At 39.7% G+C, this 26,199-nt stretch overlaps 2 protein-coding genes across 3 annotated transcripts in view; both read right to left on the bottom strand.

Annotated features, from left to right (window-relative positions):
* LOC103677028 overlaps positions 1-6,026 on the bottom strand; it is a 16,870-nt gene extending 10,844 nt beyond the window's left edge. The window contains exons 1-4 of one of the 2 annotated variants that reach the window (XM_040627615.1): positions 4,950-6,026; positions 3,735-3,846; positions 2,354-2,403; positions 755-931 (exon numbers count right to left, since the gene is read on the bottom strand). In XM_040627615.1, coding sequence (XP_040483549.1) covers positions 755-931; positions 2,354-2,403; positions 3,735-3,846; positions 4,950-5,074 — 464 coding nt within the window. In that variant the 5' untranslated portion in view covers positions 5,075-6,026. Of the gene's footprint in view, positions 1-73; positions 932-2,353; positions 2,404-3,734; positions 3,847-4,949 lie in introns of those variants that run through there. The other variant, XM_040627614.1, reaches the window with a different exon arrangement.
* A 4,401-nt stretch (positions 6,027-10,427) lies between these two features.
* CCDC162P overlaps positions 10,428-26,199 on the bottom strand; it is a 30,912-nt gene continuing 15,140 nt past the window's right edge. The window contains 7 exon segments of the mRNA XM_040628103.1: positions 10,428-10,592; positions 11,763-11,856; positions 14,059-14,214; positions 16,169-16,371; positions 19,648-19,876; positions 21,664-21,785; positions 22,522-22,722. Coding sequence (XP_040484037.1) covers positions 10,428-10,592; positions 11,763-11,856; positions 14,059-14,214; positions 16,169-16,371; positions 19,648-19,876; positions 21,664-21,785; positions 22,522-22,722 — 1,170 coding nt within the window.

The raw sequence follows: 26,199 nt of genomic DNA, 5'->3' as shown, positions 1-26,199 counted from the left end.
TTCCTTCCTTCCTTCCTTCCTTTCTTTCTTTCTTTCTTTCTTTCTTTCTTTCTTTCTTTCTTTCTTTCTTTCTTTCTTTCTTTCTTTTAAAGGAAATGTGGTCCTTGACTGCACAGGTATGCTGACTCCTCCAACTAGCTGAGTGAACTATCCAGGCAGGTTGAGGTAAGAACATTTGGGAAACTGGATATGGCATGATAAGGGAGTATGGAAGCAGATCTGCTCTTATCCCTTAATATCACTCTACATGTATTTTTTTTTTTCTCTGCCAGAGAAATACAGAAGGACAGATTTATCCAAGGCACTGGTGCATCAATGTTGTGTGTGTGTGTGTGTGTGTGTGTGTGTGTGTGTGTGTGTTTCTTATTTCTTCTGCTCCACTGAGTAAAATATTTGAAGTCGGGACAGCTCAAGATCAAGTTTACTTATTTGTTTGCTTATTTTAGATGCTGGCTTATGTAAAAGGGTGTGACTGATGGAAATCTCTGGGCTCTCCAGGGGAAAACAAAACTGCATAGATTGAAAAAGCAGAGAAATGGCCCATAAACAAAGAACCTCTTCTGGGTTAAAATACAAAGATACTGTTATTCTTAGAGTGTTAGCTCTTTCTTTTGCCCTTCTGAACCAGAAGATCAAGGTCAAATGTGGCAAAGAAAGCAAGGTTCCCATGCCAAGTTTAACATGCCTCCTCCCTCTTCCCTGAGAAGGGTAGGGTATGGAGGGGGAGTAAAAAGGTCTAAAGGAAATTACACACCTGGGGTCAGCCTTGAGGCCCTCCTTGGAGTCTCTCAACCCTTTCTTTTCTTGTGGTTGCCCCACCATGAAAAAGGTGTCCCTTATGGTAGGGAAATCTTCCAGCAGGGCTCTCAGGCTATTGCAGTATGCCATAATCTGACCCCGAAGAGCATAGTGAGACATACGGCAGTTGAACCTGAAAAGTCAGAAGAGATGATGTCCACAAAGTGAATCAAAGTTATTCCATCTTTTCCAGAAGGATCTACTTCCCTAAAAGATCTTTCAAAGATAATAGAGGGCCTCATCAAGAAGAAAGTTCTATCTGGGTCAGGTTGCTATTGCCTGAAGGCAGAGGCATGAACCTCTTCAAAGCACCTCCCATCCTTCACTTCTGATACTCTTCTATGTGTCAGAGGATAGTTTGGTTTGGTTTTATCCAAGAGAATTGTGTTTATTTAAAAACAAACCACCTAGAGATCTGAAGGGGCACCTGCACCCCAATGTTTATAGCAGCAATGTCCACAATAGCCAAACTATGGAAAGAGCCCGATGTCCATTAAGAGATGAATAGATGGGGGCGCCTGGGTGGCACAGCGGTTAAGCGTCTGCCTTCGGCTCAGGGCGTGATCCCGGCGATCTGGGATCGAGCCCCACATCAGGTTCTTCTGCTATGGGCCTGCTTCTTCCTCTCCCACTCCCCTTGCTTGTGTTCCCTCTCTCGCTGGCTGTCTCTATTTCTGTCAAATAAATAAAATCTTTTAAAAAAAAAAAAAAAAAAAAAGAGATGAATAGATGAAGATGTGGTATATATATACAATGGAATATGACCCAGCCATAAAAAAAAAAAAGAAAGAAAGAAAGAAAGAAAGAAAGAAATCTTGCCATTTGCAATGACATGGATGGAGCTAGAGGGTATTATGCTAAGTGAAATAATCAATCAGAGAAAGGCAATTTTCATATGATCTCACTGATATGTGGAATTTAAGAAACAAAAAAGAGGATTATAGGGGAAGGGAGGGAAAAATAAAACAAGATGAAATCAGAGAGGGAGACAAACCATAAGAGACTTTTAAAAAAAAAGATTTTATTTATTTATTTATTTCAGAGAGAGAGTGAGAGAGAGAGAGATGAGAGAGCACACAGAGGGAGAAGTAGGCTCCCAACTGAGCAGGGAACCCGAAGTGGGGCTCTATCCTAGGACCCTGGGATCATGACCTGAACCGAAGGCAGACACTTAACCAACTGAGCCACCCAGGCACTCCCTATAAAAGACTCTTAATCATAGGAACCAAACTGAGGATTGCTGGAGGGGAGGATTGCTGGGGGATGGGGTAATAGGGTGATGGACATTAAGGAGGGCATGTGATGTAATGAGCACTGGGTGTTATATAAGACTAAGGAATCACTGAACTCTACCTCTGAAACTAGTAATATACTATATGTTAATTAGTTTAATTTAAATTAAAATACATAAATAAATAAATGTTTGGTAGAAAAAAATAAATAAAAAATTAAGAAAACCACCTGACTCATTGTCTGGATTTCTACATAACACTGCAGTTTATTGAATTCAGAGTCAGAGAAATCAGCATATGTTGTTCACATATACCATACTTACTTCTGACAATATTCAACTATAACGTCTCTCTTGACTTTACCGATTTCATCCTGTAATAAAAGAGAATGATAATTCCTCTATTAGATGGTTGGCCATTAAAAACTCTCCATTCTAGTACATGTATACAAACTTAGAGCAAATTTAAAGTAGGAAAAGGCTGCACAGTTGAGAAATTCTTTCTGAAGGCCAACTTGCTGAGAAATACTCCTCCATGGTTCTCTCCCACTCCTGCACACCTTGCTGAGTATGCCAAGAATGGAAGGCCCTGACCGCTCTTTACCTAGGCCATTTCTCAGGGTTCTGTTTGCAAAGAACAACCTAGAGGGATGAGGTAATGTCTCCCTCCAGGAAAAATAGCAAGCTTGCCATAAAAAGAGGTAGATTCCTTAAGCTCAGTGTCATTCGACTGGGACAAAAACCCACTGTATACATCTGGGCTCCTCCATGTTGCCCGCCTTGGGACTTGGGAGGCAAAGAGAACTCATACAAACATAAAGGTCATGTCACCTGCTCTGCTGTGAGTCATAAAGTTCTTTTCTCTGATCTAGGAGTCTTGCGTCGTCTAATCTGATAGGCACTGGATAATCCTGAAGTGCAGTTAATGAGCTAAAAAATTTTTCACTAGGTCAATATTTTTTGAATATAGTAGTAAAAAAAGGTAACTGAATATCTCAATTACTTATTATAAGGAGTCCTTTGCCTCCATTGTTGTTCAGCAGTAGTCTAGAAGTCTGACCTCCCTCACATTCCATTTGTAGAACTCGATTAGGGAAACTTAAGTCTTTTCTTTTCAGTCATAGATAGGGAAAAAGCCTAGAGACTGTAAACTTGTGATTTCTTTCCCAAATAACTATGTATTAGTCTAATGAGTTCCTCCTCAAAAAAATTAATGAATAATGAAACATATTCACAAAATTAAGCAATACTTTGAACTGATTAAAGGCTTGAATTTTATATTTTCCAACAGATTAGGCTAGTATAAAACCCTTAAATAGAAACATGTCATTAATATCTGGAAAATCAGATAACATATGAATTCAATAGTAAGAGTCTTTGCTCACCTTGTCTAAACACCCTGAACATCTGTGGGTCACTCAAGAGTGGGCTTATGTTCCAGAGCAGGTGCTGAAACTAGTTCCGTTTAGAAAGTGACAAAACAAAATATGGTCTTGGAAAAAATGTGCATATTTTTAAAACTAGACTGCAATTAGCTTGAATTACTTCCTTTCTATTTCTTATTGAATTCCCTTTTACAGTTCTTTATATTTTCAATAGTCCTATCCAAATAGGCTGAAAGCAACAGATTACAAGTTAAGAATTTTTATTTGCTCAAATGTAAAAGATAATGAGAGCTTTAGGGAGCCCTTCCCACTAAACTCACAAGGCTCTTCATTCTGTTGGCCATGGTTTGTTTCCTGAGGAGGAAGGCGTTCAGCATCATGTCCCGCAGCCCCACCTTTTCTAGTTGAAGAGACACAAAAGCCTCCGGAGCCCTGACAAGTGAACAGAGACATCTGAGCCCAAGGCAGGAAGTTAAGTGGACATATAATAAGAAGACAACACAAGAGCTCCCTGGAGGACAGGAAACCTGGAGCTGAGTACGGGGCATTGCAAAAGGAGAGCAGGTAGCTCTGTCTTCACGGTTCTCAGCTTCTTCAGATGTTTCTGATTATATTCACTGAGGTTGCTGATGTGTCACCATTCTTCTTGGGACCCCCATGTGCCTGGAACATGTATCAGCAGTCCCTCCTCTGTCCCCAACTTCATAGCCTGGCTCAGTGTTTGTACGACCCAGGTCCCTTTGCGCCCTCCTGGCCTCTACTGCAGGGTTACCTGGACTGAGGTGGCCTCCCAAGGGTCCTCTTGACTAGACGTATTGGGCTTAAATCTTCCACCCACATGTTGGGAATGTGAACTTAGGGTATTCAAACTCTGGCTATATGTCAGATTAATGACATCTTGGGGGAGTAGAGTAGTTTTGCTCTTTTTTCTTTTTCCATTTTAAATTTGCCAGAATTAAATTAAACTATCATTGGAAATACTCAGAATATTTATTATAGAATACAAATATCTCCTTTCTCTGTCATGGTAGAAAGAGATTGGGACATTATAGGACACTCCTGATTTATAGCCATCTCTCTGTAGAGGCTGTAGCTCTCTGATAATGCAGCACCTTATTAACCTAAGCATTGGTAAAACCCTTGTTAGCATAGTGAGGGTAGTTCTGTGCTTTTCAGTTTAAGATAAACATGGAAAATTTGAAGAGGCTCATATTCTTCTTCCTTGTGTTCTATCTGTTGGAGTTTGAAAAATACAGAAAGAGGGAAGATAAAGGGGAGACAAAAAGAAAGGAGAAAAGGGGAGAAGGAAGGAGAAAAGGGGTTGAAATAAGGAACCAATGACTCTCCATAGACTGTATATTGGAAGGAGTTGAGCTTCTCAGTGTTCACACATGGTCTTCATAGAAGGTCTTAAAAATTAAACACATGCTGGTCACTTTGGGGATTTAGGCATCCTTCAACCCCACAATACTATGTTTTTAACTGGCTTAAAAGAGGACACTTTTGTAATTTTAAACAAACCCCTAGGTCAGTACCTTTTGGTAGCCTGGAATCTTTCTGAAGGATGAGTGAGAGTGTCTGGAACTTTTGGAGTTGGGGCTAACAGTAAGTTCTCTATGCCATTCACAATTCTGGAATTTCTTCTTCTGTCTGGACCCATTCCACCATGACTTCTCAGATCTGAACTTATTTCCTAAAATGTTTTAAACCAAAGTGAATTAAGTTTGTTGGATTTGTAAATCCTGTAGTACTGGCTGCAAAATTATCTCACAGCCACAACTGACCCCACACACATGTGAAATGCCTAAGTACCTGGGGTGGGGATGAGTTGGAGTAGAAGAGAGAGGAGAAGGGAAACAGAGGGGAGGAGAGCAGAGAGGAAGAGAGGGAAGGGAAGAGAGATTTTGCACAATGTAGGGGTGAGGCAGTAAGTGTAACTAATTCTAGAACAAAGTGAAGTTGTCTAAATTGCCCTGAAAAAAATTCTCCATTCTACAAGATAGCTAATTGGAATGCTCTGTATAGAGTGGCCTCTCAAAAAAATACTGCTGATGGACTTCATGGCTGCAAGGTCTGAAAAACTGACACAGGGTGCCTACTGTGGTTCAGCCTAGGCAAATGGAGGTAGGCTATATATGCTGCCATGAACAATGTAATGATAAAGGGCAGGGAAGTGGGAGGGTGTGGAAGAAAAACTTCCTATGGAATTTTGTTGTGGCAGCCTAAGTGGACGGATACAGGAGCAATAAATGCACACTGCTTCTATCTTTATCACCCTCTCACTCCTTTACTCTGACAACCTTGCTTTCAAGCAAGTCTTGCTTTCAACACCATTAGAACTATTAGAACTGCTCTCTCAGTCAGCAGTGAGCTTTTGAGAATGTCAAATGGCCTCATTCTAATCCCCAATCTTCTGGTTCTTCCCTCTACATTTAACTCTAACAACTTTCAACTTCTTATTCTTTTTTCCTCTTCTTTTAAAAACAATGGCTTTACTGAGATATAACTGCCATTTAATAAACAGCGCATATTTAAAGTGTGCAATTAGATAAGTTTTGGCATATGTATACAACTATGAAATCATTACTGCAATCAGAATAATGACCTTCCCATCCCCATTCTCAAGCAACCACTGTTCTCTGCTTTCTCCGACTATAGATTAGAAAGCATTTCCTAGAATTTTATATAAATGGGAGTCATGCAATATATACTCTTTTTTGTATGGCTTCATCCATATTGTTGTGTATCTCAATAATTCATTTGTTTGTATTCTTGAGTAGTATTCCATTATATGGTTATACCACAATTTGTTTATCTGTTCACTTGGTGAAGGACATTTGGGTTCTTTCCAGGTCTTGGTTATTTTAAATAAAGCTTCTATAAACATCTGAGTATGTTTCTGTATGAACATGTGTTTTCATTTCTCTTGGGTAAATAAATACCAAGGGGCGGAATGGCTGGATTATAGGGTAAGTGTATGTTTAACATTTTAAGAAATTGTCAAAATGTCTTCCAAGGTGATTGACCATTTTGTATTCCCTTCAGCAGTGTATGAGAGTTCCAGATCTTCCATATCCCTGCCAACACTCAAAATAGCCAGTCTTTTAAACCTTCCCTCCTCCTTCCCTCATTTCCTCTTATTCCCTTTGTCTCCGTCTTTCTTCTTATTATATCATCAGTCCTCTTCTTGTCCACCCTTGTAGGAGAGCACATAAACACACACACACACATTCACACATTATTTCTATATATTCACATACATTACTATATATTCATATATTACTATATATATTCACATATTCATATATATATATATATATATCCCTAATGTCTTCCTATTCCTGCCCTGTGCTCCAATCCAATGACTTCCAACATTTGCTTTTTGAATGGATCTTAGGGACTCATAATCCTCTCACTCTCCATTTCAATAAGAATAACCCCACTTATATCTGTTTTATATATTAGTATTCTTTATAAGATTAAAGTAATTGAATAAAGAATTCCTTATGTCAACTATGTATGAAAATCACCAGTGGTGGTCAAGCTGGGCTCCTCATTTTTATCTATTACCTATCTCCCCTTTCTTGTTCCTAAGCCTGAGTTATCTGAAGACTCTTCTTTCTGCCTGTCAAAAAGCTCATCCTTCAGTTTTCCCAAATGTCCCCTCTTCGTGTTGCCCTTCCTAGTTCCCCAGATGTGACCTTTCTTTTCTTTAAATTCTTCTATAGCTTGTTGAACTTCTTTTATTCCTTGTGCTTAAACCACTTGTGAGCCTGTCCCCCTTATATACATCGGTCTATAAGTTCCTCAGGAGCATGAATTGTGTCTCAGTATGATAAGCCTAACTTGTAGGAGGTACTGCATTAAGATTTCGGGGGTTGAGGTTTAAAAAAATCAATATAACTCACTCTATCCTTATTTTCTACTTCACTATTTAATTTCTGTGGGAATTACTATTTGGCAGTAGAAGTGAGGAATGATTATTCTTGCCACACATAAATTTGGATTCTCCTATTAACATGAAGAGTAGGAAAGAGAGGTTGACAAATGTGATAAGGGGTAAATATGGTGAGCTGTATAGAATCTATAAGACTTAATGTTAAAAGGCCACATGGAAAGTTGATTTCCTAAAACCATGTTTAATTTTACTGCTGAACATACATACACATGAGAACTATACTGTTGTTTTAAAAAGTGGGAAAAAATCTCTATGAACTGATGTGGAGTCATTTCCAGGATATACTGTTAAGTGAAAAAAACAAAGTCCAAAAGAGTATATGTAAATAATATCCAAACCCTCTTCATGATAAAATCATTCAACAAACTAGGAATAGAGAGAAATGTCCTCAACCTATAAAAGGCATCTATGAAAAACCCATAATTAACATCATAATTCATGGTAAAAGATTGAAAGCTTTCTCCCTAAGATCGCGACTAAGATAATAATACCCACTCTTGCCATTTCTATTCAGCCTTTTACTGGAGGGTCTAGTTAGGGCAATTAGGCAAGAAAATGAAAGAAAAGGCATCTAGATTGGAAAGGAAGAAGTGGAATTATTTCTATTTGCAGATGACATGATCTTGCATATAAAAGTCCTAAGGAGGGATGCCTAGGTGGCTCAGTTGGTTAAGCGTCTGCCTTCAGCTCAGGTCATGATCTCAGGGTCCTGGGATTGAGCCTATGTCAGGTTCCCTGTTCAGTGGGGAATCTGCTTCCACCTCTCTCTCTCTGCCCCTTCCCCCACTGCTTGTAATCTCTCTCTCTCTCAAATAAATAAAATCTTTAAAAAAAAAATCCCAAGGAATACATATATACAAGTAAACTATTAAAACAAATTAACTAGTTTAGTAAAGTGGCAGGATAGAAGATCAATATACAAAAATCAATTGTATTTCTATACATTAGTAATAAGCACTATGAAAATGAAATTAAGAAAACAATTCCATTTATAATAATATAATAAAAAGAATAAAATATTTTGGAATTAATTTAACAAAAGAAGTATAGAACTTGTACACTGAAAACTACAAAATACTGTTGAAAGAAATTAAAGGAGACCTAAATAAATAGAAAGACATCCGTGTTCATGGATCAGAAGACTTAAGATGGCAATAGTATTCAAACTGATCTATAGATTCAAAGCAATCCTTGTCAAAATCCCAAAGGGTAATTTTTGTGTGTGTGCAGAAATTGACAAGCTGATCTTAAAATTCATATGAAAATGCAAGGGACCTAAAATAGCTAAAGCAATCTTGAAAAAGAAGAGCAAAGTTGGTGGACTCATCCTTCTTCATTTTAAAACTTAACACCACTCGACAGTAATAAAAACAGCAGTGGTACTAACATAAAAATAGACATATAGAACAACGGAATAGAATTTAGGGTCCAGAAATACACTCTTAGATTTATGGCCAATTGATTTTTCACAGAAGTGTCAAGACAATTCAATAGCAAAAGGTGAGTTTTTTCAACAAATGGTGCTGGGACAGCATACCACATGCCAAAGAATGAGTTTAGACCCTTTCCTCATACTATATACAAAAATTAACCATAAGTGGACCATAGACCCAATTGCAAGAGCTACAACTACAAAACTCTTAGAAGAAAACAGAGGAGTAGATCTTTGTGACTTTGGATTCAGCAATGATTTCTTAAATATGACACTAAAAGAAGTGACAAAAGAAAGACTAGGTGAACTGGACTCATCAAAATGAAAAACCTGTGCTTCAAAGGATACCATCAAGAAAGTGAGAAGATGACCCTCAGAATTGGAGAAAATATTTGCAAATCATATACTTGATAAGTATACATATACTTGTATTCAGAATACATAAATAACTCTCACAATTCAATAATAAAAAGACAATTTTATTTTATATAAAGGGCAAAGGATTTGAAAAGAAATTTCTCTAGTGAAGATATAAAAATGGCCAATAAGCACATGAGAAGATGTTCAATGTCATTAGTAATTAAGAAATGCAAAGCAAAACCACAATAAGATCCATCTTTTTCCCAATAAGAGGGCTAAAATAAAAAAGAGAGACATTAACAAGGGTTAGCAAAACTCAAAACATATGTCCTTGCAAAAACCTGCACATGAATGTTCACAGCAGCATGATTCATAATAGCCAAAAACTAAAAACAACTTAATGCCTGTCAACTGGTGAATGGATAAACAAAATGTGGTCTATGTATTTAGTGAAATATTGCTCATCAGTAAAAAGGAATGAAGTATTGATACATGCTACAACATGATGAAACTTGAAAACATACTAAGTGAAAAAATCCAGATACAAAAGGCCATATGTTGAATGATTCCATTTATGTGAAATGTCCGGAATAGGCAAATCTATAGAGCCAGAAAGTAGATTACTGTTTGCTAGGGACTGAGGGAAGAGGGTGGAATGGGAAGTGACTGCTAAAGGGCACAGGATTTCCTTTGAAAGTGATGAAAAGGATCTGGAATTAGATAGTGGTGATGGTTACAAGATCTTGTGAATTATATACTTTAAAGGGGTAAATTTTATATTATGTGAATTATATCTCAATAACAACCAAAGAAATCTGGGGGGAAAAGGGTTATACATCGTGTGTTACCTTTTGTAGAAAAAAGAAAGGATAAATGTCTCCATTTACTTTCACAAAGAGAAATGCAGGAAGAATAAAACAGAAAACAATAAAATCATTTACCTACAAGGGGGAGGGGTAGAGGAACAGGCTATTTTATGCTGGATGATTCTAGCTAGCCAATATTATAGAGTTACAGACAGGAAAAAAATTGTTAGCAAATCACTAAAAATTAGGAGACCCAGTAAGGATTTGGTCATGTGTTGACTTCATATTAGTAAAGAAGGAAAGGAGGGAAGGAAAGAAGATAAAACAACAGACAAGAAGGGAAAGAAGGAAGGAAGAGAAGGAGGAAAGGGGAGAAGGGGAGGAAGGAAAGAAGGGAGGAGAGAGGGAGCAGGCTAAAGGGAAGAAGGGGCATCGGCTGTCATAGTGGTAGCATGCCTCAGGTTTCTCTATTTTACAGGCTGACCTTCACATTGGCAGGACAGCCCCACCGGGGCGTGTGATAGAAGGATGCCTGTTGGACAGCCACCATCAAGGCATTTTTCTGAGCTGCTTGGCATGCAAGGGTCACTTGCATATTTTCCACTCCTGAATGGAATAAGAGCTAAAGGAATAAAATGTGAGAAGGTATTAGGAATTTTTGCCATAAAGAAAGAGATGAAGTTGAGGATTTGAGATCACCACTTATTTAACATGTAAACATATGAATCAAACTGCAGGATGAACTGAGATCCTTGCTCCTCAGCCACGGGAATGAATCTGGTCTCTCTCTAAGCACCATTTCACCCCAGGAAGGCACCCTCCAGACCTGATTTGCTCTGCAGCTGGACACCATCAGGTTTCTGGTCAGAAAAGGATGAGTAAGCTCTGATGAACTAGCAACTACTAGCAACTACTCAGTGGCAGCCTTTTAAAACTGCCAAGATTAGATTAATGTTTAAAAAATACACACACAGGGGGTGCCTGGGTGGCACAGTGGTTAAGCGTCTGCCTTCGGCTCAGGGCGTGATCCCAGCGTTGTCGGATCGAGCCCCACATCAGGCTCCTCCACTATGAGCCTGCTTCTTCCTCTCCCACTCCCCTTGCTTGTGTTCCCTCTCTCGTTGGCTGTCTCTATCTCTGTCGAATAAATAAATAAAATCTTAAAAAAAAAATACACATACAGGGGTACCTTGGTGACTCAGTCAGTTAAGCATCAGACTTCATCTCAGGTCATGATTTCGGGGTCCTGGGATCGAGTCCCAAAGTGGGCTCCACACTCAGCAGGGAGTCTGCTGGTCTCTCCCTCTCCCCCTCTCCCTGCTTGTGCTTTTTCTGACTAGCTCTCAAATAAATAAAATCTTTTAAAAAATTAAAAATTAAAATTATTTTAAAAAAATAAAAAATACACACACAAATACAAACCTACACATACAGAGGCAAAGAACTCCATCTGAGTGGAAGGGGAAAATAACAGCACCAAGTTTAAGAAGATCAGATAAAAGCTCCAATAACAAGTGCATATTTAAAAACTTGGTACAAAGATGGTTCACTACATGTGCTTCCTTTAAAAACCTAACAGAAGTTATTGCAAGGGGTGTAGCAGGCTCCATGGTTCAAACCAGACCAATAGGCACATCAAATAAGACAAGGCTATCACCATTATTTATGAAGTTGGAAGCTTTTTTTTCTACATGACAGCCAAACATATGAATTAAATATGATGAACTGTAAAGAAAATACATGAGCAAATTGCTTAATTTTACTTCGGTTTTCTTTTAAAAAAATAATTTACCTTAAGGATGGCTTCCTTTGTATAAAAGCTAAACTTGCCAACCTGGTTATCATCCACCTCAGAGATGGCTAAGACAAGAATAGTAGGAGAATATCTGCAAGAAGAAACATGATGTTGTTCTGTTGTACCATGTCATTAGTCAAGGGATGCCCATTCTGATGGGACCGATTGTATGTGAGCAGCTCTAAGACGTCAGCAATAATAGCAAGTGCAGATGTTACACAAGACTTGATATTTCTGTCCAAAGATTGAAGGGCTCTGGGGTCTTTTCAATCTTTATTGGACTTGATCTCCCTGCAGTTTCCTTGTGGTAACCACTGACTCCAAATTCTTTTCTCTTGATCCCCATTCCACCATTTTATTCTGTTTTTCTTTGTACCTTCGACCTCATGTCCTCAGGCTCTTCACTGACTCAAACCCCTTTGTCCACTCCCTGAAAGCTATCCAGTTCTTCCTCTCTTCCTTTGCCCCAGTAATTATCTAAATGTTCTCTGCAACTTTGTTTATGCCTTGGGATATAGTCCTTTGTCCATACCTAAGAGACTTTGTCACGTAGTATCTATGAATCCTGGTTTTTTCATCTGTAAATGGGAGATACCCCTATCTCATAGGGTTAAGGCAAATATTAAGTGGGATAATATGCATGAACGTGCTTTTTAAAATGTATGCCACTATGCTTATGTTTGATATATGTTGTTGGTATAACAGCACTCCAAAGTGGCAACTTTGAAGAATTAACATACATAAAATAAATGCAAACTCAAGAGACAAGATCCTTGGATGCATAAACCTTCCCCTGATAATTCAGAAGTCTCCCCAGATCTTGCAGGATTGTTGGGTCATTGTTGGGAGAACCAATCATAGCTTGACCATGTTAAAGATCACTTGGGCACTTTGTGTTAATTGGTTGATTCCAGTTGAACAAAAATATGCCCTACTTTATATCAGTGTAGAATACCAGCTCCAGCAGGAAGCCCTTGAAGAGCCAGAGAATAGCTTGGCTCCATGTTGGAGACCTAGCTAGCCTCGCCTGAGGCCCAATCACACTTCTTGCCTTCAGTTTCTGTGAGATATCACTATATCCTTATGATAAATTCTCCTTTTGGTTTAGCTAGTGTGATAGGATAAGGCAGGAAATATTTTGCCTCCAGGGGACATTTGGCAATGTCTGGAGACATCTGTAATTGTTACAATCAGGGAGGAGAAGGAGTATTACTGGCATCTGGTAGTAGTGGTCAGGGATGCTGATAAACACCCTCTGCTGTCCAGGACAGTCCCCTAGAAGAAAGAGTTATCCAGCCCCAAATTTCAATAATGCCAAGGTTGAGAAATTCTGGGATACCATGTTCTATCATCCTAACCCTCTCCATTTCAGCCCATGCTCTCTTTGGAGAAGAGAGGAGTTCTTTAACATGTTAACACATCAAAGTTACATTTTGAGCACTGATCCACACTAGCAAAACAAAGGTGACTTTTCTCCTTGGAGTCATCTTTGCTTTCCTTGGGGTGGGGTCAGTACCAGGAATCTCCAGGGACAGAGCTAGGACCCTCAGGGGAAGGGCAGACTAGAAGAGAAGGAAAGAAGAGGGAGACAGAAGTTTCTCCTCAGCACACATCAAAGTCTGATTCAGCACAGAGGAAAAAGATTCCTTTCCCCGACTAAGTAGACTCATGATCTGTTACTAGTAAGACTTTTTTCTTTCCATCGATGGGCTGAACCTATGCGGCATGAAGAAGTTTCACTGCTTAGAGTCCATTTCTGCTGCTGGCCAACAAGAGTCTGACAGATACTGCCCATACACGTTAGATTTGTACATTGTATTAGAGTTTCAAGGAAACAGCTGCTCGCAAAATTTGACTGACTTCTTCCTGGTCCCAGGGAAAGTGGGAGAAGGGATCTGGACTTCTGATCCATGGTTCTTGCCCCATGAAACAAAATATCACACCCCTTTCTACCCAGAAGCAACACGGTCAACCTGGGCAGTGGCTGAGCCTGTGATTCTGTCTCACGTGAGCTCTCTGATCCAATTCCTCCATTACTCAGTGTTTTTAAATTCAATTATTCCCTTTCATTGAGATCTTCCCCCCCTTAGTAAAAAAAAAAAAAGAAAGAAAAAGAAAGAGAAAAAGAAAAAGAAAAAGAAGAAAAAGAAATGGCATCATGACAGATAGAAAATAAGAGAAGGAATTTAGAAATAAAATTGTATTTGTGTGTCCAGTGGTGATAGAAATTATTTTTCACTGGCTGTTCTTCTACCACTACATTATTTTTACTTTTGACCTTTTCAAGGCTCACCTGTCCACTCGATCACTGTCTTCCAGCAGAGAGGTGACAAAGACAGGAGGTGGATGGTCCAGTTTGTCTTTGAGTGATGCAAATTCAAAGTGAACAGGCCTCAGATACAAATGGAACTCTTCAAAACCCATCTCCCATGCCATTTCCTTATAGAGACTAAAAGGGGGGGATGGATAAAGAACCAAGAGCATTTGCTATTATTTTCCACTAAAAGAAAAGTGGCAAGAAAATCCAAAAATCTGAATAAGCACAAAAGCAAAAGTCAAAACAAGAGTAAGCCAAGTCCAGTATAAAGTGAATGAGTCACAAAGGTCTTGCATCCACTCTACGCTATGACAGTTAAATATAGTAGTTAAAGTAGGAGGAGATGTGCTTGGGCACTTCCTCAACTCTCATTTCCTGCAAGCTGGCTTGTGTCCTCAGAGTGCTCATGGGGTCACCAATATTGCTTTCAGTACAAGGCTCACTATTTTCTCTTAGAACTCTTTCCCGCTTGTCTCTGTCCTCTCTTTGAGAAACATCTTTGTTCTCTTAGATCCAGGATCTCCATGCTCCTGCCTCATGGCCATTATCTCTCAGTCTTCATTGGCTTCTCTTCCTCTTTATTTTCAAATCCTAGTACTTCCTCTATTAGTTTGCTAGGATCCTGTAACAAAGTATCATAAACAGAAATTTGTCTCACAGTTCTGGAGGCTAGAAGTCTGGGATCAAGGTGTTGGTAGGGTTGGTTCCTTCTGAGGGCCATGAGGAAAGGATCTGTTCCAGGCCTCTCTCCTTGGCTTATAGATGTCCATCTCCTGCTTGTGTCTTCACATCATCTTCCTTCTGTCTAAGTTTTCTCCTCTTATAAGAATACCAGTCATATCGGATGAGGGCCCACCCTAATAATTTCATGTTAACTTGATTACCTCTGTAAAGACCCTACCTTCAAATGAGCTCACATTCTGAGGCACTGGGGATTAGGAATTGAACATATGAACCTGCCAGTGGACACAGTTCATCCCTCAACAGTGCCTCTTTTATGAAGATTTCCTTGATCCACTTACAAAGAATGAAACACTCCATTTTCTGAGTTCCCATTGTATTTTGGTTGTATGACTAAAATGTCATGTTAAACTGTCATAGAACTAACTTTTGAATTGTGACCTCCCTGAGAACAAGGATCAAAAATTAAGGGGAGGTAGTATCATAAAAGTTAATAAATATCTTAACTCATAGTAGTAGCTTCTACTACTTTCTAGTTATGTGATCTTAGGCAAATTACTTAACTTTCTAAGCCTCTACTTCCTTGCTGGCAAAATACTAATAAGGATCCTCTTAAGGATATTCTGGAAATTAAATGAATGAATACACATAAAGTCCCCAGTACAGACCCTGGCCATACAAGGCCCTAGGTAATGGTTGGTGGTAGATGATTGGACCCTTTAGGTCTATAGGGCCTCTCATAAGGACTAGAACATGACAGAACTCATACATGTTTGCAATAGACCCTTTAACTCCATATCTTTCCTGCTTATAGGACATGTCCACTTGGATGTCTTCCCATCACCTCACACTCATACCTAAAACCTAACTCATTAATCTGTCTCTGTCTCTCTCCCTACTTGTTGAACCTTCCATACCTCTGTCAGGCCTGAATACCGTCACTGACTCCTCCCTCTCCTCTCTCTAGTCCCTCTACTGCTTCTGCTCTACTATTCAACTTCATCATAGTTAAGAGCAAATCCAGTAAATATTCGAAGTGACTGTGTAGGTTAGGCCTTATACCGGGAGATGGGACACTATGGGAAAAAACATGGGCAGTGTTTTTGCAAGCAGGAAGCTTGCCCCAGCAGGAAAACTGATAAACCAGTATTAAGCATCTAATTGAAAGGCAATGTGCTGAATGGAGAGGAAGCCGGGGTGCCAGGAGGAGGGCCTAGCCTAGCTGAGTGGTCAGAGAGGCATGAAGGGAGGCCTGGGTGGAGAAGGAACAAGTGAGTGAGGTGGTCATTTCAGCCATTTAGAAAGCTCACTCTGGCTGCCCTGGGGCATAAAGGGAACAAGACTTGTAGACAGGGAAACCTGCGGTCTGTTCTCCCTGGTCTGGACCCTCAGTCCCCCTACTGACCGAGCTAAGTATACACTCTCCAGACTCATTCCTATCAGCCGGTGGCGGAGGGTCACAAGTTCCAAGAGTTTGGAAAACGTCTCCAGGAGCAGCACAGGAGAATCTTGGCTTTGGTTCTGTCCTTCGTCTGTTGCAGACTTGAGTGCAAGCAGACCTATCTCCTCCATAAGAAAGGGATCTCCCATTACTTTAGTTGAAAACAGCTAAAAAAAAAAAAAAAAAAAAAAAAGCACTTTTTAAAATCAAAAAAAAGAAAGTTCACATATTAAGAAAAACACTCTCGGTGGCACAGTCTCTGGATCCAGATTTTCTGGGCTCAAGTCCTAGCTCTGCCACTTACAAGCTGTGAAATTTTGCATCTCTCAGTTTCCTCATCTGTAAAGGGGGGACAAGAATAGTAACAGCTAAGAGGAACAAGTAGATAATGATTATTACCTAACAGGATTGTTCAGAGAGTTAAGTGAGGTAATATATACAAAAGTGCCTGCTACACAGTATTTGCTGTTATCATTATTATAACTATTTTAAGTCAAAATAAAGAATAGAAGTAGAAGTCCCTGGTATTTTCCAAGTATTTTAGAGGGTGATAATAATAATAATATCCTACAAACTCTTCTAACTGCAGTGTCAAAATGTTTTCACATACATTACCTCATTTCTCTCTTCACAAGATCCCCCATGAAGAAGGAATCACGGAAGCCATGATTTCCATTTCATCAGTGAAAAATCTGAAGCAACACTGAAACTTTCCAAGGTCACACAGCAGTACCAAGAGTAAACTTATGCTTCCTAATTCCAAGTTCAGTAGTTTTACAGTATGCTAAACTGCCTTTACAGTGTTCCTCGTGGAAGAGCCAGCCCTGGGCAATTTTTGAAATAAACTCATTGTTCTTTAACTCTCTCCTGCCACGGTCTCCTCCGCTCTGACATCTCTGCTAACCTCTCACTTACTCCCAGCAAGGACCCAGTTTGGTGCCCCCGCCTCTGCCTTTCCTGGCTTGGCTCCCTAAGGGGGCAAGCTCCCTTATCTGCCCACTTACCTGCCACAGGCCTATTCTACTCAAAGATGCAATTTCTCAATTCTTGACGTCTTCCAAAGTGATATAGAAATGTAAACTAATTTCTGCATGTCTTCTGAGGGCAATACCTGCCCCATTTTTTGGCCTAATACAAAAGGTTAATCTGAGGATTTATCATTTCTGGATACAAATTTGAACACATTTCAAAAATAATAATAATAATTAAAACTGGTATGGCATCAATGGGAAACTAGATAGGTATCTCAAATATTCACCATGAGTTATAAGAGAATTTAACATACATTTAAAAGATCTGGTACCATAATACAATGTGAAAAGAATCTGCAATAAGTGCTGGTAAGATACATGATAGTAATTTTGGAAAAAATTCCATTTTGAGCCATACTTCATACCCTCCTCTCCGCCCCCCTTCTCTGTCTCCAAGTAGAATACTACAGAAGTTAAATATTTTTTTTAAAGATTTTATTTATTTATTTGACAGAGATAGAGACAGCCAGCGAGAGAGGGAACACAGGCAGGGGGAGTGGGAGAGGAAGAAGCAGGCTCATAGCAGAGGAGCCTGATGTGGGGCTCGATCCCAGGACGCCGGGATCACGCCCTGAGCCGAAGGCAGACGCTTAACCGCTGTGCCACCCAGGCGCCCCTAAATATTTTTAAAATGAAATCAAAACCTTAAGAAATTAGAAAAAAGTAAGACCTAAAACATGTGGAAAAAGATTTGCTTTCTGGATTTAGGAAGATAGAAGAAATCACAAAGGAAAAGATCAACAGATTTTACCATATGAAAATAGAGTTAAAAAATAAGAAGACAAATTGGGGGAAATATTTGCAGAAAATATGATGGACAAAAGGCTTAAAAGTTTTCATTTAAGAGAGCTCATGTAAGTGGATAGGAATGACATTAGGATTCTAAGAGATAAATAAAAGGGAAAGAACAGAAGAGTCACAGAAAATACAGCTTGTAACAAGACATTTGGAAGGATATTTAGTCTCAACAAATACCAAGGAAATGAAAATTAACAGTGCAATGCCACCTGTTATATATGGCGAGAGATAGACGTATTTATATTTATATAAATATGTATAGACATTATATGCTTAACCTAATACTGTACAATGTAGCATAATTGGTACTCTTATAAATTATTGGTGGCATTACAATATGCCAACTTGCATCCAAATACTTAAATTTTGTTTCAGTAATTCTACTTCTAAGAATCTATCAAAAGGAATTGACTTAAAATATGGAAAAATCTGTGAGCATGGAGACGTACCTTATAACATTTTTAATAATGAAAAATTAGAAACTACTTGATGTCCAACAATAGGGAAATAGTTGGGTAAGTTATGATTCATCCCTTTAGGGAATTATACTCATAAAGGTGAGTATAAAGACTAGTTAGCAATATGGAAAAATATAAAATACAATGTTAACTGAGGAAACAGGGGATAGGATATGAAGGATATGATCATAACTATGTAAAACATGCATATGAAGAGGATTTGAATTCAGAAAAAAAATTACTGTGAATGCATTTGAGTGATTATATTTAGGGTAATTTTTTTTGCTTTCTTTTTTTGCTAAAATTCTGATTATTTTAATCAATTTAAAATTAATTTAAAGCAAAATTTTAGTTTGCACAGGAGGGACTAGGAGACAAAGGCAGACACATGGAAGGGATATTTTTGGCAGCTGGGGCCCTTGAAAGTTCATCAAACAGCATGTACCCACAGAGAGTAAGGTCAATTTGGAACCCCAGGCTCAACTGTGATAACCTTAAAAGAAAAAGAAAAGAATTAAAATCTAACTACAAATACCATGTAAATCATTAGGCCACAGTTTAAACCATAGAATGTTAGAGATGAAAGGGACTTTAGAGACCATTAAGCTCACTTCCACCCCCTCCCCTCAAATACACAAACATAATGTAGAAAATAGGAAAGGGAAGCTCAGAGCGGCTAAGAGACTTGTTCAGAGTCACACAGGAAATTAATGGCAGGGCTGAACTTGAGTCCAGGTCCCTGACTCCTCACTTAGCACTCTCTCTCCTCTACCAGATCTCAGCTCAGGAGAAAAAGAGGGAATTTCAGGAAGAGTCTCAGTGGAAATAATATATATAACTTTTAATTAAAAATGTATATTGTTAAAAATAAATAAAGAAATATATATATATATATTAAGCCAGAAAACATTTCCCACATACCTATGTACATCTCCCTTCTAATTGTAGCAGTATCCTGATAAATTAGAAACTTTGACCAAAAATGAAAAAAGAATTACATAAAAAATGTTGGCAAGGCCTAGGACTATGATCTGTCTCTGGCCAGACAGGGGAGGAACAGAGCCAAACAGAAAAACAAAGCTAAGTAGTAACATCTGGGTGGAAACATTCTCTTTGCCAAGGAACCCCCCTCCCCAACCCTCTTCAGAGAACCTACATCTCTCTGGAGCTGAGTGCTGTACCAGGACTCGGGCCTGGCTGGCGTGAGCCACATATCCAGGGCCAGCTGCAGCACACGTCTCTCCAGCAAGGTGAGGCTGCTGGCGGCTGTGGGTCTGCAGGTGTGGCGGGCCTCCCGGAGGAGGTACTCAAGGGATCGGGGGATGAGAGATGCCAGGCCCAGGGAAGGGTGGAACTCCAGTAGATAAACGTTTTTCAAAGCTGGGCTTAAAAAGAGGATCAATCAATGACAATTTTACACAATGAAGAACTTAATCTGTTTCCAAAGATATTTGAATTTTTCATTTTTTAAGACCAATAAAATAGCTGCTATAATCCAGGGCATTATAAAAAATTGGGAGTTCAAAGGGGCCAAAGAGGCCATCCAGACTCCGCCAGATTACTACAAACATGCTCTTTGCTTTAACGTGAACCCCTTTAAAATTGGAAGCCATAAGAGTTTATTCCTGAAAGTCCAATCTGATTCTTAAACTGTATATGGCAAACCTGTAAACATTCTAATAATCGGCATTTAGTCAAATATTTGAAAACAAAATAACTTAAAAGTGACAATATAACTCAAAAATAAAAATATTAAACAAGTAATTTCTATGATTGGTTTCTATTTTTCCCCCCTGAGTCTTTATCCTTTTCCCTAAGAATGGTAATAAACAAAGACAAATTTTAAACTCTGTACACAACTGCCAGAATCATTCATGTTTGCCATGAGAATGTCCTATTTTATAAATGGATGAGACCAGAAATAATAAAATGCTCGTCTGTCGGTATTCCCTTAAAATAGAGGATCAGTGTAAGTCAAGGGCCTTTTTCTCCCTACATCGAACTGAAGAGCGTAAATCCTTCTTAAATCTATACCAATCGGATTCCTCTTTGTTCTAGATCTTAAAAAATACAATGCTAACGTTGGAAAGGAATCTCATCAAGCAAATAACATTTGCTTTTGAGACTATTCTGACAGGTCCTGGTATCCATATAGTCCTAGCGTGTTCTGCCGAAAAACCTCTCCTGAACAGTAGAGACTTGCCATAGCCAGCTGCACGCACATGCAGCTGATGTCTCAAGCTTATTACAGTGAAGAAATCAGTCTTGAGAAAGGTCTGTAGAGAACATGCAGTCTTGTGCCTGGTACCCCCAGGGCTCTTTCTCAAGGGATAAGGTTAGAACAAAATCCCACGGCATCCTGCTTGTCCCCAAGAGGGTTCCATAGCCCGGGGTGGCAAAGTTCTACTGAAAGTGTACACTTGACAGGAGTGCAGGGCCCTGCCTCTGTGGTTCACAACTGAGTCCTCACCTCCTAGCACAGTGCCTGGGAGCTGTAGGTGCCCAACAGATTCTTGTTACATGTTGAAGGGAGCAAGACAATTTCTCCACCTATTTGAAGGCAGTAGAGTGGTTGTGATCAAGGGCCACACAGACCAACCTGGGGCTTGTCACCCACTTACCGATTCCCTCACCACCCTCAAAGGCTGGGAAGGAATGGGGGTTCAAGCTACATGTCAAGGGGGTGACTTTAAGCATGTACCTTCTCTGAGTGATTTCAGGAAATTTATTCTGCTCTTTAAAGGGGTAGTGGTCACAAGGTGAGTCTGCAGAAACCTTTTTGGTGACACTTACTAGAATAAATAGATTCCTTCTTGGGAAACTTTTAAGCACATCCAAGTTTCATATACATTGGCTTATGTGGCACCTCTGATTAAACTCTCTGATGGCATTTTAAGAGTAACTGCTTCTTTTTATAGAACTTCTCAAGGGAATAAAGATTCTACCCCTGGTGGTATAACTTTAAATTCTAGCTTCCTATTCTTTATTACTTACAAAGCAAATGAATATTGAGGATGCAAGAAAATCCCTCTTGTGGGACTTTTATATCTGCTTCACTCATCTTCCCAAATACTTGAGAGGTACTTTATAGAAGAGTATTTAAACTTAATATCATACCCTTAACTTATCTAAAAGATTAAATGTAAACTGTCTAAAGACAATGCCACCATACCAGCTATTGTTGATGGAAATAAGCTGCTTGCAAATGATGTTAAGGGGAAGTCCAAAGTTACTGCTATCATCTGGACGGCCTTCTTGCCAAAGCCTCTGGACATACTCCCGCTGACGCTCTATCTAGAAAGGTAGCATAAAAGTTAAAATTAGAAAAGTTAAACTTTCCCATGGATGTGAATTATGAGCCCTGGTATGAGAAGAACACCAGTCCTTTGTGTCCCTTCATTATTTGACTAATTTTCACCCAGACACGGTTTTGAGGATCCGCTTACATGAAGACACACTGGTCTCTCAGTCTGAGCCACAGATCAGCCAATAAAAGCAAAGGCAACCAAATTCAGACAATCTTAAGGGGCACAGGAAAACCTCTTTCTGTCAAATAATTGACTACAAGGAAAAAATTCTAACCAGGTCTAAGGTAAATGCACTGCCTCAGTTTATCTCCTGCTTACTTCCTGCCACGGACTTTTCCCCCAGAGGACATACACTGTAATTTTTCCTTTTGTGTCCTAAAAATAGCCACAACATTTAAAAAAAAATAATAAACATAACCTTATACATTAATGGCTTGTAAAGGGGTTGTCTCATCATCCTTTCAATACCAATAAACTCTGAAAATAAGTTTCCTATTTTTTGTGGACCATTAAATGTAATTAGGGTTGGAAACTTCCTTTTAAGACCATAGTTATGCTTGGAATTCAACAATGCAAATGAGCTTACAAATAAACATGCTGTATGTGCTGCCCTAGAAAACCCGGATTCTGAACACGCGATGAAAGGAAAGCACTTTTCGGTTCTGGCCTGGGTTTTCCATCGTCTTCTCACATGCGATATTTTAAAATCCAAATGTACTTACGTGCTGATTGAGGATGCCCTTCACTAGCTGCAAGTGAAGCCTCAGGCAGGTGCATTCATCTCGGTAGGCCTTAATGAAATAGGGGTGGCTCAGATCAAACCTTGGGTGCCTGTGCATGATGTCAGTGATCACTTGTGCTAAGGCAAACCTCTCCTCAGAGTCCAACACATGCTGGTAGGCTTCAAAGTAACTGTCAAGAAGCTGCAAATAAGGTTTATGGTGAGGGAACAGCAGAGGCAGCCCTAGGCTCCAGCAAAGAGAGGTTAGACCCCTTCCCCCATGTTTGGAAAGCCCCAGGCATCAGCAGGAGAGAGATGGCTCAGACCCTCTAGGGACCAGCCTGGCAAGGGCAGAGGCAGCACCAGTGCAACCCAAGGGCCACTAGTTAACCCACTGAGGTAGGGAGGGCAAAGGAAGGGACACTAGTTTTGCCTGTGTCCCTTCTTCCTCTGCTCTCTACAGATAAAAGGGGGGTGATATAATGAATAATATAACAGCTGATAGTTATAAGCTCCAATGAGACAGGGCATGCAATGTCACTTCATCAAATATATTTCTCTGCAACACTGTTCTCTACAGACTCATTCTCCCCTTCCATTTTACTCCATCACCAAAGGTAGGCGGGTGGCTTCCTTGCCTCTTTTTTAAAAAAATATTTTTATTTATTTGAAAGAGAGAGTGAGGACAAGCCAGGGGCAGGGAAGAGGCAGGAGGAAAGGAAGAAGCAGACTCCCCACTGAGCGGGGAGCCTGATGCAGCTCTTGATCCCAGGACCCTGGGATCATAACCTGAGCCAAAGGCAGACATTAACCAACTGAGCCACGCAGGTGCCCCTTCCTGCCCTCTTCCTATCCTCAGCTCCATTTCTGACCCCTTTTCTTTAATAGTTGGCCCAAATTTCACCTAGAAATGATAGGGGATGGTAGAATGGAAGGCTGGGGTGAAAGTCCCCTAAACACAAAGGCATTTATCCCAGACAGGACTCTATGGGGAAGGGCTTCATATACAGAACTCTCAAAGGTGTCAGGGGAGCTTCTTTTCTAGTAGAGGTCACAAACCTTTTCTAAAAACCAAAGAAAGCTCCCAGACACTAACCCAGTAACCATTGAAGAGTGTTCTCAGTGTGGGAATTCGGAGAGAGAGATGCTCTTTATTTTGCTTTTACATTTGTCTGTGACCTTAAGAATTTATGCTCTGTGTATTAATTGTTTGTGTGTAATTAGTCATGGTGCTAATCAGAAAAATGTTCTTCAGAGATCACTGGGCTGGAATCCCAAACAGGGACCTAAGGGCAAGATAAGCAGTTCTGAACAGTGTAATTAGTGTTCAGGCCTGTCCCACAGTATATCAAATATATTAAGACATACTCATATCCCAACCAAATTCTTTCCTGTAAAAACATTAAATGATATTCATAATTTTGCTTTTCAGGTTATTTGGCTACAAGTGACACATTGAATTAGTGATTGGCTATGATTTCTGGGCAGTATATAGGGGTTGTTAGGACGTGAGAAGATCTGATCTATAAATTTTCATATGCAATGAGATGTTTATAAGTGCTCAATTACAACATGTTTACATTTTATTGACATGTAATTAAGCATCTATTGATAACAATTTTGTATTTTCTTTTCATATTTCGGAGTAATGCATGTGGTTTTCCTCAAATCGCAAACATTTTCAATGGTACCTGCAAAGCTCTAAACACTGAGTCCACATTGCCTGATGGATAAATCAGCTTCGACTGGAATCTTCTGAGGCTTTATTCTATTCATTTCACAACAGAACAATTCCTTTCCTTTGCCAATCTAATCCAACACATCCTCCCTCTGAGTTTTAGCTCAAGATGACCCTCCCCAGTCTTCTTTCACTCCTCTTATGGAGGTTTCACTCTTCTGGAAGGAGACAGCTCCCGTTGTAGCCATATCACCAAAGTCACATAGACTTGCCCAGTGTGTGCATTTAACTGGCAGCAAGGAGTGAATTGTTGTTGAGGTTGCAATTTCTACCAGCCTGACAGCCTAGCACACTTTGACGTGCATCAGAGAAAAAGTGTATCTTGTTTCCTTGGGAGTTGGTCTTCCCGGTGGCTTGAGGCCAGGAAGTCAGCCCTCTTCTTAACAAACTAAGAAATTTCCTAAAAGGAGATAAAGAGCTCCTCTCTTTGTGTGGGGTCCAGAGCTAAGACCAGAAAAAACCGAGAAGGTGCAAACACTACTTGAATACAGGGGGCAACATGCAGAAGGCAAAGGGGAGGAAAAGCCTGAAGTGTCTCCATCCTGCCAGTCATGCTGCCAAGGCTCCCAAAAAACGTAAACACTCAAGATCAATAGCAGACTAGGAATCAAATACTGCCTTATTAATAGATGTCCAGTATCTGGCCTTCAGTGCTAAAGCACAAGGAGGGAGAGCCCAGGGCACTTTATGTAGCATCCGGTTTTGCAGAATGGGAAACATTGGTGTAAGGGAACTTAGGTCAACCTTAGCACAAAAAGGAAACCACCAAAGGAGGCTAAAAGCTCAGAACACACAATGCGCACCGTAGGTTAGAAACTCACATATATCAGAGTGAGAAATGAAGGAAGTTGGAGATTGCCAGGCCTTTAAGTGAGTCCCAGGGAAAATGAAGCAAACAGAGTGATCTAAATTACCTGTTCCCTCCTCGGAGCTCTACTCTAGAATAGCATTCAATTATTAAATAGTAGAAGACAAAGCAGAAGTGAAGGAGTGATGGGTAAGAAGGGTGTCACTCAATAGCCTGGGGGGGAGATTAGGAAAGAAACAATTACTTCCCTAAATCATTCTGGACTAACTTGAACCTTTCCGACTGGGCCAAGGCAATCCCAGGAGCCGGTTTGTAGTATTTGTATGCCTTGACCTGTTTTTTTTTTTGTACAGAGTCCTATTGTTTGGCTCTTTGGCAGAAGTTCGTGGGGGAGGGCTCTTGCTGGTGATTTCAATCTGCTGATACCAGGTTGCAGAGGTTGGCACTAAAATGCCAAGCTCATTTGTGTTGTTCATAGGATTGCCTGATTTAACAAATAAACCTACAGGTCATCGAGTTATATTTGAATTTCTGATGAACAACAAACAGCTTTTTTAGTATAAGTATGTCCCAGATATTGTCATATTTTACTTGGCAGCCCTAGCTGTTAAAAAGGAAAACGCAGCTCTTCTTTTTACATTGAGTAGGCTTTCTCAAGCGTTGGCCTCAACCTCGAGAAGCTCTCAGATGGGCCCTTGCATAATTTTATTATTAATTCTTTCCCAACAGGGGCAAGACCATGATCTTTCCGCCTCACAGGTTCTACTTATGATCTGTTTGCTAACTGGCCCATTTCCATTTAAACTCTAGGCTGGTATTTGTCTAAGAAGTCTTCCTAGCCTGTCAAATGTCACCTGTGTGTGTCAAGGGCCAGCAAAATAATACGTGGTACACACTGACGAGAGGTCTCAAATATTGGAGAAAATAGAAAAAAAAAAAAAAGCCAAAACGAATAATCTCAAACCTGACTGTGTTTGTATTATTTTTACCTCAAACTCTTTATATTTCTGGGACTTAAGAGACCTAAAAAAAATAGCATTTTAGGTCAAATGAAAGTGCAAAATAGAAAATCAAGGCTAGACACAATTTGTCACAGATTTTTTTTTTTTTTTTAGTGCTCTAAACACTAATTC

Source organism: Ursus maritimus, unplaced genomic scaffold (genome assembly GCF_017311325.1).
Source record: "Ursus maritimus isolate PB19 unplaced genomic scaffold, ASM1731132v1 scaffold_13, whole genome shotgun sequence".
Classification (NCBI taxonomy): domain Eukaryota; kingdom Metazoa; phylum Chordata; class Mammalia; order Carnivora; family Ursidae; genus Ursus; species Ursus maritimus.
Note: the sequence above shows the minus strand (reverse complement) of the source record. Positions and strands in the feature narration are given on the sequence as shown.